This window comes from Phyllobates terribilis, unplaced genomic scaffold, assembly GCF_046119375.1.
Source record: "Phyllobates terribilis strain yellow unplaced genomic scaffold, ASM4611937v1 Scaffold_2__4_contigs__length_985480577, whole genome shotgun sequence".
Taxonomy (NCBI): domain Eukaryota; kingdom Metazoa; phylum Chordata; class Amphibia; order Anura; family Dendrobatidae; genus Phyllobates; species Phyllobates terribilis.
Window position 1 is genome coordinate 130,121,505 of NW_027362762.1, and position 14,864 is coordinate 130,136,368.

At 45.1% G+C, this 14,864-nt stretch overlaps 1 protein-coding gene across 1 annotated transcript in view; it reads right to left on the bottom strand.

Annotated features, from left to right (window-relative positions):
• The window catches only part of VPS36 (vacuolar protein sorting 36 homolog), a 50,474-nt gene that overhangs the window by 23,784 nt on the left and 11,826 nt on the right, over positions 1 to 14,864 (bottom strand). Inside the window, exons 4-6 of the mRNA XM_073662615.1 lie at positions 14,356 to 14,470; positions 4,412 to 4,495; positions 1,530 to 1,616 (exon numbers count right to left, since the gene is read on the bottom strand). Of these exons, the coding sequence (XP_073518716.1) occupies positions 1,530 to 1,616; positions 4,412 to 4,495; positions 14,356 to 14,470 (286 nt within the window). The remainder of the gene's footprint in view (positions 1 to 1,529; positions 1,617 to 4,411; positions 4,496 to 14,355; positions 14,471 to 14,864) is intronic.

Sequence of the window (14,864 nt, forward strand, 5' to 3'; positions counted from 1 at the left end):
CGGATCTGACATCCGCTGATGTCACGTCAAGTTCCCGCTGCAGCCGGACGTGACTCAGTGCTGCGTTCCACTGTGGATGTTGGGTTGTGGGCAGCGTTACCCTGCACTGACCACAGACAACAGAACAGCAGCCCAATAGTATTCGAGTCATTGAACATAAAAAATCAATGATGAATGGAAAACACCAAAAGGTGCCCAGACTGCAGGGCTCAGTGATCATTGAGTCCCAGTACAGACATGGCACAGGGGGGAGGCACCTGCTGCAGGAGGTTGTCTTACAGGCGGGGAGAAACAGCTCCAGAGACACAGAGAAAATATCTTTATATATTTCTCCTATGTGAGGAGACAAAAAGGGAGCTGAGGAGTAAGGGTGAATAAGGAAGGGATCACTGTGAATTTTCTTAGCAAATGCACTATGTTTTGTGTTCATTTAAAGGGTTTGTCCTCTAGTGAACAGTCCCTTATTAAAAGAGTTTTTCTCAATATCATAAATGGTTAAAATTACAAAGTGCTTGTAAATACCATAAATTGTTGCCTGCCGCAGCTTCAGTCTGTCAGTGGTTGCCGGTCTTCTCGCCAAGGAGCAGAGGGCTTACAAGTTCTTTTCTGTAGAGTTTGTAATCACTGCTCTGTCGCCAGATTACCAGATCCAGGAAGATTCAGTGCCCCTGAGCTCCTCCGAGGCAAAGCGGCTTCTGTTTGCACAATTTAGGCCAGCAGTGCAGCCATGCCGCTAGTCCGAACTGTCAATCAATCAAGTGCGCACCACCTCCAGCAAGCAGCAACATTGAAGATGATACTACCCTTTAAATGTAGCCAAAAAGGTGAAGAAAAAAACCAAGACAAAAACGTATTCATCTCCTAGACTGGTTTCACTCCTCCGACATCAGTAAGGAACCCCCCACATCACATGAGGTACAGCGTCTGGCAGAGGCGTCATATGAGCACTGCAGCTAATCAGTGACCTAGAGAGGACCACCCTGGCACACAACAATGAGTACAGAGGATCTGTGCTGGTCAAGTGGAGAGTATTTTTATTTCCCATCTCCCTGGACCAATTTATAATGCATTGTCCAGTAGTGGACAACCCCTTTAATACTACATTAATCAGACTTTTCTAAAAACAGTCAATTCAGGTGTAAAACCTACAGAGACTAATTACTGGACACAAACCATCTCAATGCAGACGTGGGTGCATAGTCATTCTGGGTATCGGGAGTTATTAGATGCAGATCGTACAAGATTTATAGCAACAGACTGACAGATTGCTTGACCTGACCTGTTGTGTCTATTAATGGGAGATCAAATATTTTAATCATAACATTTCCTTTATCAATAATAATACAAACTCTTTTATTATTAAATAAGAAAAAGGGGTTTGTATAAAATAAATTGCATATGACGTAGATAAAAAAAAAAAAAGATCTCCAAACCGTGCTTTAAATATATTTAAAGGGATCAGTTAAAGCATAAGTGTACGAGTCCGTGGCCATTGAACAGGACTCAAACTCAAGAAAATTTACACTAACCTCGGAAATGTTTTTGTCGGTCTCTTTTCTTTTCTCCTCCAGCTTCCGCTCGATGCCCACTATCCCCACAGCTTTTATTCTCCCGGCCTTTGTAAAGAAGAAAAAAAAAGGAAGGAAGCAAAAAAATAGTTCTCACAAAGAACATAATTTTTATGAAAGAAATCTTTATAGCCTGCAGGATGCAAATTGTAAATGTCTATTATTCAGAAGCTAGAGAATTGTACAAAGACTGACACATGTAATATCCACTCCTGGCCATCAAGCATGCCATTTATGTATGCCAGTCAGAGAGAATGAACATCCAGGATGAGAACATCACTGCAGGTAACGCCCTCTAGTGGCAGCAAGGTATGTTGTTTTTTTACAATATTCGTGTCTGTTAGGCTGTGTGCCCACTATGCGTTTTTCAAGCATTTTTGCAGCGGAATTTCTGCAGCAAAAAAGCTTAAAAAAGCTTGGTAAAACGTGCCCCATGGTCCCCAATGATAATCCGCATGTGCTGTGCACATGCTGCGGAAATTTCCGCTGCGGATTATCATTGCGGAAAAATACGCAGCATGTCCATTAAATTTTGCGGACACGCAGCGTAGTTGCCGCCATTGACTTGCGTTGAAACGCATATTATCCGTGTCAGCACATTTGCGCATACGGATAATATGCGATTCAATGTGCAGATGGTACCCGGGTTTGGAGAAGAGAAGACTCTCATCCAGACTCTGGTAGCATAGAACCTGTTAAAAAAAGAATTTAAAATAAAAAATAAAAGATTATATTTACCTTCCAATCGCCCCCGGTGTTTTCTCCGCTCCGTCCGGTCTGTTGTATGGGTCGCAGTGGTGTGAAAGGACCTGCCATGACGTCATTTAGTCATGTGACAGGTCACACGACCGCTGACGTCGTGCATGCATGCATGCATGCAAAAACGCTTGACAAACGTTTCTACGTGGCAGGAAAAATGCATGTAAAATCCGCATGCGTTTTTTTCCTGCCAGGGAGATGCAGAAAAAATATGCAGCATTTCTGCATCGTGGACACTTAGCCTTAGGGGCAGGGGATTAGGACCTAAACACAATGGCAGACATTAACTATATGTCATGTAGCCCTAATTTGGGAGTAAGTTACATTCTTCTTCAGGGCTTTGTGAATTTCCAAGGGACTCCTTTGACTCCCCAAAATAAGAACAGGCCCGTACAGTCTCTAACCACTGGCTAACTGGGCATACAGGAATAAGAAAACGTTGGACGATGGAGATAGGTATCTTATGGGGAACTTGAATTACCAGGTGTCATTCAAGTGAACTGCTCTTAAGTTGAGGGCAATAAGCTATACTAGAGATGAACAAAGGTTTGCATTGCCCTGTTCCGATGTCCAGTCTGGACCTCCATGGCAGCCGGACAAGGCAGTCCTCTCTTACTGTATGTGGAAGGCATTCTGGGCACCAATAGCACTTATGAAGCCCTGCGATATCATGATGTGCATCACTGTCATGTCATGGGGTTTATTGAGTGCACGAGGCGACTAAAATGCCGTCACCATGAAAATGGAGCCCAAACTGCAGGGACTATGTTATAGAGCAGGCGGAGCTGAGCAGATTAATATATAGTTTTGGTAGGGAAGATCCAATGTAAACTGTTTTTTCACAATTGAATCCTCAGTTCTTTATGGGATTTTCCAGTGGGTGTTTTTTCTTGTAGAGATGGACATAAACAGATAGCGGTCAATCACTGATAGGACAGCCCACTGGACCAAAAATGTCAGAAAGAGCAGAGAACCTGACAGCACGATTTTGTAATGTAAAGACATGGCTGTAATGGTGCTGTAATACTGATTACATTGATACCTTTGGTGAAGAAATCCGCCTTGTTGTTGTTCTTTAAAATCCATTTGAAAATTTTTGCTAATTAAATTTGGGTGCACAGGGGCCGGACTGTACAGGGAGTCTTCTCCTCATCCCGATCTGTGACCCTCCTTGGCCTCCTCTGTTTGAAATCTCAGCAGTGACCTGTCAATCACAGACCGGAGGCAGGCGACCGGGATCACAAACAGGGAGGAGGAGACCCCCTGTACAGTCCGGCAGCTGTGCACCCAAATCTAAGAAGCAGAAAACTTCACATGGTGATTAAAGACGAACAACAAAGTGGATTTCTTCAAAGGTATCAATGTAATCAGTATTATAGCACCATTACAGCCATGTCTGTACTTTACAAATTCAAGCTGACAGGTTCTCTTTACATTATGAAAACACAAGATATAATGAACCTTTTCTAACAAAATCTAAACAATCAGTCTGCTAAGCTCCTCCTGCTCTAGAACATCGTGCATTTTCATGGTGACCGGTTCCCTTTAACTCTGTTATAGATTATTGCCCTCAACTTACTATTGCTGAGGATTCTGGTCACAGAAGTGAAGACCAGCTTCAATGAATCTATACATTAATTTGTATTACTTTTTGCATAGTATATGGCTGGTTGTAGTGGTTGTGAAAAAATAGATTTCCTTATTTCCTCGGGTCTAATGTAAAGACAGATACAATGAACCATCTGCACGGTTCAGACAAAATGATCATCCATGAAGGAGATTAAGTGACATAAAATAGGGTCTTCAGCATGTGAGCAGCAAATTGCATAATGATACAAGAACAATAGAAGTATCACTGAAGGGATCACCCCATCTCAGCAAGTTATCACCTGTCCACAAAACCGATATAATGCGGACTGCTGGGGGTGTGATCACTGTGGAGCCCACCCTGAGAACAGGGCTCTAAAATACCCCATTAGTAAGAAGCTATGTGAAGGTAATTCAAAAGGCAGGCAGCCCGAGTATCAATGGCTCATACCAAGGCAGCCGTATATAGAAGGATACATGGTGGTGTCATTCTATACCTGAGGACCTTTATTCATCTGAATGGCAGGCGATGCCCTCTGCCACCTCTTCTGCGTCAGTTCTTCTGATAGTCGTCGATTGAACTGCACCCAAACAAATAGGACATATTAGATATCGGCCACTATCCATTAAGCTTATGAAATCATTCTAAATAAAAGCAATCAATGAGAGGTAAAAGTGTCATCACCTGCCATGGATTGGGCGGAGTTCGTATTGAATTATACTAAATTATATAAATGAATCACAAGCAGACGCCCACGCAAATCAGTCTGTGCACATGTAGACCGTGTACCGGGGTGGTCTCTCCCAGAATACAGGGGGCCGAGGACAAAGAACACGACCAGGCAATTTGTTAAACTAATTTTTACTAACAACAAAAAAAGTGTTACCCTGGAAAGTAAGAAAGAAACACAAATATCACATACACCTAGCCCAGATCAGCTAGGACCCCTGCGCTGCACAACCGAAAGGCCCAGTATGTTCTATCAGATACACTATAATTTGCCTGCCCTGTGGTTATGCCTAATGCGGTAACCGGGAGTTTCCCAGAGCGAGGGTGTAATTAGATGAGTGCAATAGGCAGCCCCTTCAGTGGTGCAGCGCAGAGATTCACAAACTTAACAATTCTCTAAAATTACAATTCAGTTATGCTCACTATACACAAGCTCACCCACTGAGGGGAGTATCTAGCTAATATTCACACAGCCTTATTAGCAAACAATGTCTCTAACTGAGAATCTATGTTTGGCACCAAACTCTCTCTATAGACTGCGTGCATACGATGGGCCCTGAGCTCAGGACTCACCGGCCGTTAACTAATCACTGAAAAGGCTGTCTTATCATCCAAAAGGCCATTTAGCTGGGAGACCATGGAGTGGATCCTGGGCTTGTCACCTGAAGCACAGTTTTTGCCTGACAGGCTAGCAGAAGACCATTCACGTCACAGCCGATACTTTTGGGGGGAATCCAACTCTGCATCCAATCGTAGTCGTCCCCCCAACGTGTTTCTTCTTCTCTGACAGGAATAACAGGTACAGCATCTGACAGGAACCCTCTCACATCTGTCTCTATTCACTGTCTCTTACAACTGCGCTCTAAGATGGCCGCCTTCAGCCCCCAGAAATCCTTCAGTTTTCAACTGTCACTTCGGACGACTCAAACTGGTTTATCCCGTGTGCCAACTGACACACAGGTGACAGTAGTATGAATGTGCAAACCACTGCCATCTAATGGCCAAAACCCAAAAAACATCTTTTATGGTTATATATGTAATACAAATCTGCTAAACACCAACAACATCTTTTATGTTTATGTTTACACAGGTAATTATATCTACTAAAACAGCTTTAGATGGGAGTGGAGTGGGAATCTTCAACCACCCCCTCACATGCCACTCCACGAGAGGTTGGCATCCTCGACACCTTCCCAGATGAAATCGTCCTGCGCATAACGTTGTGGGGGGGTATGCCTGCGGTAACCCGAGTGGTTCTTCGCAGGACTGGAGTTGGAGTTGTTGACTCCCCCGATGCACTCTCGCTGGGAGCAGCCACAGGGTAGACTGGGGCAGTCGCCTCTCCCTGTATATTGTCTCTGGGTGAAACCACTGGTTATGAAATAGTCTCTCTAGGGGGCAATATTGCAACAGATGGGCCCTCAGTCTGTAGGGGAGCAGGTACAGTCCACCATTCATCATCTAGGGGCGGTTCCGCTCTACCTGACTCAGGTTCAGGTGCCGCCTCAACGACCACGGGTTCTTCAAACTTACATCGTCACAGCATGTTGCGAAGGAGTTAGTTTCCTAGTTGGCCCCCCAGTCTCCACCGGTTCCACCTCATACACGGGGATATTGGGGTTCACCGTCCTTTTCACCACATACTGTACTGCCTTCCACTGGTCATCTATCTTCCCAGACTGATTTTTGACTCAGACTTGCACTCTTTCCCCTTGAGCAAAAACTTCCCTCTGCATTGGTCTCTGGTCATGATGTGTCAGCTGTCTCAACCGATTACCCACCACTCTGTGCACCGTTCTCAAGTGCCGCCAGTGCTCCTGGGCCCACACGGTAGTGGTCCGAGGATCAGCCATGGGATCAGGCATATATAGGTCTTCAATTTCCCTACCTGCCCTCCCAAACATCAGCATGTGGGGTGAGTGCCCAGTCGTGCTGTGCACCCGATTATTGTAGGTCCACATCAGTTCAGGCAGGTACTCAGGCCAGCGCGCTTTTTGATCATTCTCCAGGGTTCGCAGCATTTGCAGGAGGGTGCGGTTCAAACGTTCACACGCACCATTGCCTTGCAGATGATAGGGCGTCGTCCTAGACTGCTCAATACCATACAGGTGATAAAGTTCATTCATTAAGGCACCCTGGAAGCACGCTCCCGGATTGGAATGAATTCGCCGTAGACACCCAAACACTTGAATGAAGTGACGACATACCGCCTGAGCGGCTGACTCTGCGGTCTGGTCTCTGGTAGGTACCGCCACTGCATATTTAGTGAAATAAATACGGGTGTCCCGAACTGGAGTACCCTATTTGCACATAGTCTATCATGAGTATCTCCAGCGGAGTGGATGTCTGGATGGTCTGAACAGGAGCTCGCTGTTCCAGACTCTTGTTCAACCCACATGCTCAGCATTTTTGGCACGCTTCAATTACCATCTTTTCCAGATCTGGGCAGTAAATTATTCTCCGCAACCACTTAAAGTCTTTTCGCCCCCAAAATGAGCCCCTCTCTCATGGGCCTTACGAACAGCTACTGGACCTAATTACAAGGGAATCACAACCTGATGGCGGTGCTGCAACTCCGACGGTAAGTATATTTCTCGACACAAAAAGGCACTGAATCACACTGAGTTTATCCCATTGACGCAACAGTTTTTCCCCCTCTCAGGACAGCTGTGCCCGCTCCTCTGGCCGAGGCCAAATATTAGCCTGGACCCAGTGTTTTACCCGCTGCACATCTCCGTTGTCGTTTTGGGCCCATTCCCAATTCTCAGGAGCTTTTCTGAGCACTGTGGGCATCCCAGAGGCCACCACCACACTTGAATGCACCATGCTCTGGAAGACAGTCGAGCTAGGTCAGGGGTGTCCATGTCCTTGAGTTTCTCATCGATACACCTAGCCGGTGGTCCCATCGGAACCCGGGATAATGAGTCTGTGTTTCCATTTTCCCTTCCTGACCGGAACTTGACACGGTAGTTAAACCGAGTCAGCTGTGCCATCCACCTCTGGTCTAGTGCCCCTACTTTGGCATTTTCCAGGTGGGCCAATGGAGTATGGTCAGTCATTACAACCACTTCAGCCCATGTTAGGTACTCTGCAAATCGGACGGTCATAGGCCATACTAAAGCCAGTAGCTCTAGCCTGAATGAACTGAAGTTTCCGGGATTGCGCTCTGTCTCTCTTAGGGAAAGGCTTCCATAGGTGACCACTCTCTCTCGGCCATCCTGTACCTGCGATAACACAGCTCCTAGACCATGCAGACTTCCGTCTGTCCAGATCAGGAGCGGGATATCAAACCGGGTGTAAGCCAGAATTGGAGAGCTGATTAGGGCAGCTTTCACTTCCTCAAAGGCCTTCTGCTGTTGAGAACCCCTCTGAATGGGACGATACTTGGGCCCTCGAGATGTGCCTCTCAGCAGCTCGTTCTAAGGACCAACCAGATGAGCTTACTTTGGGACAGTCAGTAATATCCCGCCAGTCCCAAAAAGGCTCTCACCTCTTGCAACGTTCTCGGCTCAGGTCACTTCTGGACAGCCTCCACATTACTAGCAGCTGGCTGCACTCCTTCGGGAGTGACCACATGACCCAGGTATTCAATATGGGCATGGAAGAATTGGCATTTCTTGGGCTTGATCTTCAGTCCATGGTCTCGAAGTCGCTGCAGGACTTGTCGTAGTTTCTGCAGATGATCCTTGAATGATGTCCCGAACACTACATCATCTAGGTAGATCAACACGGACTCAAAGTTCAGATCACCCAGGCAATGTTCCATTAGCCGCTGAAATGTCCCAGGTGCATTTGAAAGACCAAATGGCATTCTGTTGAACCTATAGAGTCCCATCAGCAGGATGAACGCCGCCTTCGCCTTGTTCTTCTCTGCTACTGGAACCTGCCAGTATCCACTGACCAAATCCAGGGTGGAGAAGTACTTAGCCTGTGCAAGAGAGGACAGTGATTCTTCGATCCGGGGGAGAGGATAGGCGTCACGTACTGTGTGAGCATTCAGTTTTCTATAATCGACACAGAAGCGGAAGGACCCATCCTTCTTACGCACGAATACTACTGGTGCCGCCTAAGGACTCTGGCTCTCTGGTATGACTTGGTTGTCCAACATGCTGGCCACCATGTCTTTTACTTCTTGGTACACTTTTGAAGGAATATGACGTTAGCGTTCCCGGATCGGAGGAGTATTCTCTGTTGGAATCTCATGCTCTATGGTAGAGGAGCATCCAAAATCTTCCCATAAAGAGAGAAGGCATCCTAAAATTCCCATAGGGTATCTTCCAGAAGCCTTTGCTGAACAGGGGTTAGTGTCTTCCGATCCACCCCTATCCGATCCATTATGATTTCGCTGTTGCACTCAGTCGGGTTTTCTTTCCTGGCCACTTCAACATCGTAAGTCCAGGCTGAATTCCGATTGGGCTGGAGATTGAATTCTGTTCTTCGGAGTATCTTTCCATTAGGTACATAGACTTCAGCATGCAGCGTACCCCAGGTATAGTGACTTCGCTATCCAGCACGTTAATGCAACGGATGGGCACACAGCCATCTTTCACAGTTGCTAGCGCATGGGCTACTAAAGGTCTTGTTTAGGATTCTTCCTTGTATACTGCATCAATCAGCACCTCCAGTCCATTCAGCCTCCGATAGGCTACCACAGGTAACATCACCAGTTGTTCTTTCTTTGGTGCAATCACCACTGGAATTCGTGAGGGTACTATGACCAAACCCATGGGACTACCGAATGAGGCACTCTTCTGAAAGCTGCAACTTCTCATCACCTGCTGCAGGACCTTCTGGGTTGGCCGGTGGGTTGTCATGCGTTGCCAGTACCGTGGACCTTCCTTAGCGAACAGACGGTGATCCAGATCCTGTAATATGTTCATTCCCAAGGTCGCGTCCATTCCCCTCCTTGGGGAGGTGATCCACCAGAACCACTCCTTTTGAGCCGATGTCTTGACCATATAGCTTCACTCTCATCCACATGATTCCCTTCATGAGCAGCCGGCCATTGTTTGCTGCTTTAAGACGAACAACGCTCCCATCTTCGGGTTCCATCATATGACCGAAAAAATTCTCGAAGACCTCTAGGGGCATAATGGTGCATTCAGACCCTGGCAAGGTGGCCAAATCGTCAATAATTTCTGCAGAAGGGCCTTCTGAGTCTCTGAGCACCAGATGTGTTTCCACCGTTTGGCCTCTGCACCCGAACTGGGACAGATGGAGGAGCTCAGGGAGCTGGAGGTGTCTCCAAAAGTTGGGCCGACCTCATTTGCATCTGGGACACTTGTAGCCGAAGATCTTTTATTTTTGCCCGCAGAGCCTGAACCACATCCTTCAGAGTCTCAGAGTCCTCAGACCTCATGCAGCTGCCCATCACTTGAGTGATTCTCACTACTCTCTTGACCACAGGCGAGGACTCTTCTTTCCTCTCTATTGCGGCAAGGTAAACATTGTAAAACATCAGATCAGCCGTCATCCGTGTCATCTCTTGCAACTTGTCTCGTAGGAATCTATTGGCGAACCCAGCAATGAACTGATCCGGCAACAGCCTATCCACCTCCTGGAAAGCTCCCATAGCCTTGGGATCCCGCCGCTGTACTTCATTCAACGTCTCTTGCAAGGCATTGGAGTATTGCATTAGAGTCTCGTATTCCCGCTGTGGCCGATTGAAAAAGAAACTTCACAGTTAAGTCACTTTGGCACGTGGCCCCCGTGGGTTCCTTCAAGCAGCGCAAGTATTTTGTGTAAGATGTCCCTTTTGGACTCGGGCCGCAACATTATTGTGCATCTGTCATCGCCTTCTAAGGCATTCAGTACTATTTCTGCTTGCAACTCTGGCACCAAGTTGCACATTTTAATAATACTCACCACCCTTTCTGTCCAGCCTTGCAATTTCAGATTTTTACCATCATATTTTGGCAAATGCTGCAATAGTGCCCCGGCTGAAAGATACCCCGCTAGAACCAAGGCTGTGGCCGGCGGGTTCACCACCTGAGCCGGGGCTACTGGCAATAAAGGATTGTCTCCTTCCATGTTCCTGTCCACAGCGATGGCTGTATCCTGCCGACTACACCAAGTTGTAGACCGTGTACCGGGGTGGTCTCTCCCAGAATACAGGGGGGCCGACGACAAAGAACACGACCAGGCAATTTGTTAAACTAATTTTTACTAACAAAAAAAACTGTTACCCTGGAAACATAACAAAGAAACACAGATAAATATCACACACACCTAGCCCAGATCAGCTGAGACCCCAGCGCTGCACAACCAAAAGGCCCAGTAGGTTCTATCAGATATACTATAATTTGCTTGATCGGTGGTTATGCCTAATGCGGTAATCGGGAGTTTCCAAGAGCGAGGGTGTAATTAGATGAGTGCAATAGGCAGCCCTAGCAGTGGTGCAGCACAGAGATTCACAAACTTAACAATGCTCTAAAATTACAATTCAGTTATGCTCACTATACACAAGCTCGCCCACTGAGGGGAGTATCTAGCTAATATTCACACAGCCTTATTAGCAAACAATGTCTCTGAGAAACTATGTTTGGCGCCAAACTCTCTATAGACTGCGTGCATACGCCCACCGGGATCCCTATGGTAGGGCCTGAGCTCAGGCCTTACCAGCCGTTAACTGATCACTGAAAAGGCTGTCTGATCGTCCGAACGGCCGATTAGCTGGGAGACCGTGGAGTGGATCCTGGGCTTGTCACCTGAAGCGCAGTTTTAGCCTGACAGGCTAGCAGAAGACCATTCACGTCACAGCCGATACTTTTGGGGGGAATCCAACTCTGCATCCAATCGTAGTCGTCCCCCCAACGTGTTTCTTCATCTCTGACAGGAATAATAGGAACAGTGTCTCCGACAGGAACCCTCTCACGTCTGTCTCTATTCACTGTCTCTTACAACTGCGCTCTAAGATGGCCGCCTTCAACCCTCAGAAATCCTTCAGTTTTCAACTGTCACTTCGGGCGACTCAAACTGGTTGTATCTCTGTGTGCCAATTGACACACAGGTGACAGTAGTATCAATGTGCAAACTGCTGCCATCTAATGGCCAAAACCAAAATAACATATTTTATGTTTATACATGTATTACATATCTACAAAAACAGCTTTAGATGGGAGTGGAGTGGGAATCTTCAACCACCCCCTCACACACACACAGACAATCCGTGGCTCACCCGACCAGAGCGCCACAGCCTCATAGATATATATGGAGCTGTCATACCTGGATGGGGAGAGCCACGGCCAGTCCGGCCATTAACGGTCCATGCTCGGACTGATTAGCACGGGCATCAGAATGAGCCCTAAGGGTCTTGTGACTTTGTGATTTCTCAATGCTTTTGGGTGAGATTTAATTGGAGAAGTCTGGCCTGTCAAGGACAGATTTACTACATTTCACATCAGAAATTAATCCCTTCCAGCCATGGCCAATTTTTGGTTTTGCATTTCCGTTTTTTTCCCCTCCATAATTTAAATTTTCCCGTTAACATAGCTGTAGAAAAGTTTGTTTACTGCGAGACGAGATGTAGTTGTGAATGACACCATTCATTTACCATGTAATGTGCTGAAAACAGGGAAAAAAAAATACATGTGAAAATTCCACTATTTTCTGAGACATAACTTTTTTTTTATGTCGATGAAGCCTGTTGGGGTACGTGCGAAACTTTTAATTCAATTATTTTTTTTTGTTAAGGTGTCAATTCATGTGTATTGATTTTTTTTCTTTATGGCGTTTACCTTATAGATTAATCTATTTTAGAATTTCATGGGATGAACTTGATGGGTCCATGTCTTTTTTCAACCTACCTACAGTTAGGTCCAGAAATATTTGGCCAGTGAGGAAGCTTTGTGATTTGGGCTCTGCAGGTCACTATTTTTATTTAAAATTAAACAACTGAGATGTAACTGAAGTGGAGACTTTCAGGCTTATTTAAAAGGGGCTGAACAAAAATATCCTGTGAAACATTTAGGAAGTGCGACCATTTTTCTACAAAGCCTCCTCATTTCAGGGGCTCAAAAGTACAAGGACATATTAACTTTACAATAAATAAAATGTTCATTTTTAAAGCGCACCTGTCAGCAGGATTGTGCTCAGTAAACTACATAAACTGTCAGGTGGGCGACATTACACTGAGTAAAATGACACCTTTGTTAATGAAATCCATCCTGTGGTTCTTTTATAATCTTTATTTTAATTTCTGACATAATGAGATGCTCGTGCTTCGGGGCGGTCTTTGGGGAGGGGCTTTATCTTGTGCTCTGCTTATGTATTCTTATGTCTACCTTCTGACAGGAAGAAGGGGAGCAAAAAATGAAAGCGCAAAAACGGAAAATGGCCCTGGGGTGAAGGGGTTAAGCCCACATTGATTATATAACTATCTTGAAAATATTTTGGTAAACAGCTAAAATGCTAAAACTTGTGTCACTGTCCAAATATTTCTGGGCCTAATTAACTATGTGTTGTCATCGTTTGGACTTTTACAGATGCAATAATACAAAATATGGTTTTCTTATTATTAGCAAGGGTAATGTTTCTCCTTGTGGAGAGTGACACACTGGCACTGGCATAACAATGTACGGAGACTTATAAGCCGTGCAATGCTCCTCGGGGAAATTAAATGTGCAAATTGACTCTTGAGAGAGGAAGAGGACTAGAACTCTATAGCCCCACCTGTAGATATCCTAAAAGTCACCACCATCAATCCATTAATGAGGTTTGGCTTTAATCCTTTAATCATAAATCATATTGCAAGGCTTTTAGGATCGCTGCGTCCAAAAGGTGGCGCTACAGAATTCTAGTCCTCTTCCTCTCTGAAGAGGCAATTTTCATTATTATTATTATTTATTTTGGTCTGGTATTTATTTTGGTCGTTTTACTTTTTTTTTTTTTCAAAATTTCTTCTTATTAACTTTCATTTGTTTTTTTTAACTTCCCCTGCCATTGTGTCATCCCTTGTACATAGTTCAGAGGCAAGTGCCAGCTGTATAACACAGCCAGCACCCACCGTGTGAACCTGCTCCATACATCCACACCAGAACATCCTATGTCAGGAAAAGGTTAACAGGTTTAGAAAACTCTCCTCAGAGGTTAATGATACACTAAAAATGAACTGAAGTGTATACTTGACTGCATTTACATGTTAATTCCGTATATTCAAATTATGAAATAGCAGCTCACAGATCACTCAGTAACATGGATTCTGTACTGGTAATCACTACTAAAATATTCCTCATCATGTGGAATGAAAACAGTAAAAAACAGGTTAGGCAGATGAAGCTACAAGTCTGCAGTCACCCTATGTGATTGCAGACCTGTAACTACTCACATTGTGAGTCTGAGGAGTCTCCAGTGTCAGCGCAGGGAGCAAAGGTCATATGACCACAAGTATGTGATTTGCATACTTCTGACCACATTCCGACTAGACTGTATCCAGTCTCGATCAACGCAAGTGCACTAAGTGAGGCCGTGCCCATCTAGTCGGCACGCGAATACATGTATGCAAATCACATACTTGCGACCGTCACCGGAGAATCCTCGCAGTGCGCGATGTAAGGGTTCACAAATCTGCAGGTTACGTCAGGCCGGACACATCCTTCAGTCACACTGTACAAATGACATAGGTGCAATCTACCAAATATATTATACTGGATGCAACCCACCCATGTCATACAAAGAATAAAGACTTCATTACAACCCTGGTCGGTCACTTACTTCAATCTGTCCATGTTCCCTGAACGACAACTTGACATGTGAGTAGCGGCTGGTTTGGTATGGTCCAGGCTCTTTATTTGGAGACGGGGGGTGGAGATGTACCACAATTTTAGCACTAGAAAATAATTTGTTATTATTAGTTTAACAATGTGGCAAATATATAAGATTTACAGTTACGTGCACTTCTAGTTTACCTCCGTGCACGACTTATAATGACAAGGAAAATAATCAATACAACTATTACACTCCATAATTTGGCAATATGTTATATTACTTGTTATATGCCAACTATATAATATCATATCTAAAAGGCTGAGCCTGCAGATATTGTTAGAACATTCTGTAAGATCCTGGTATATAGATAAGATATTCTCACAGACATCAGGCGCCTCCAAGGAAATTGCATAATAGCCATCATTGAAAACTAATAATTGTGTAAGTTTTGCTTAAGAATTGTTTAATTATTACTAATGTTCAGCATTTTTTTATCTGGATGTGCATAGAAACTC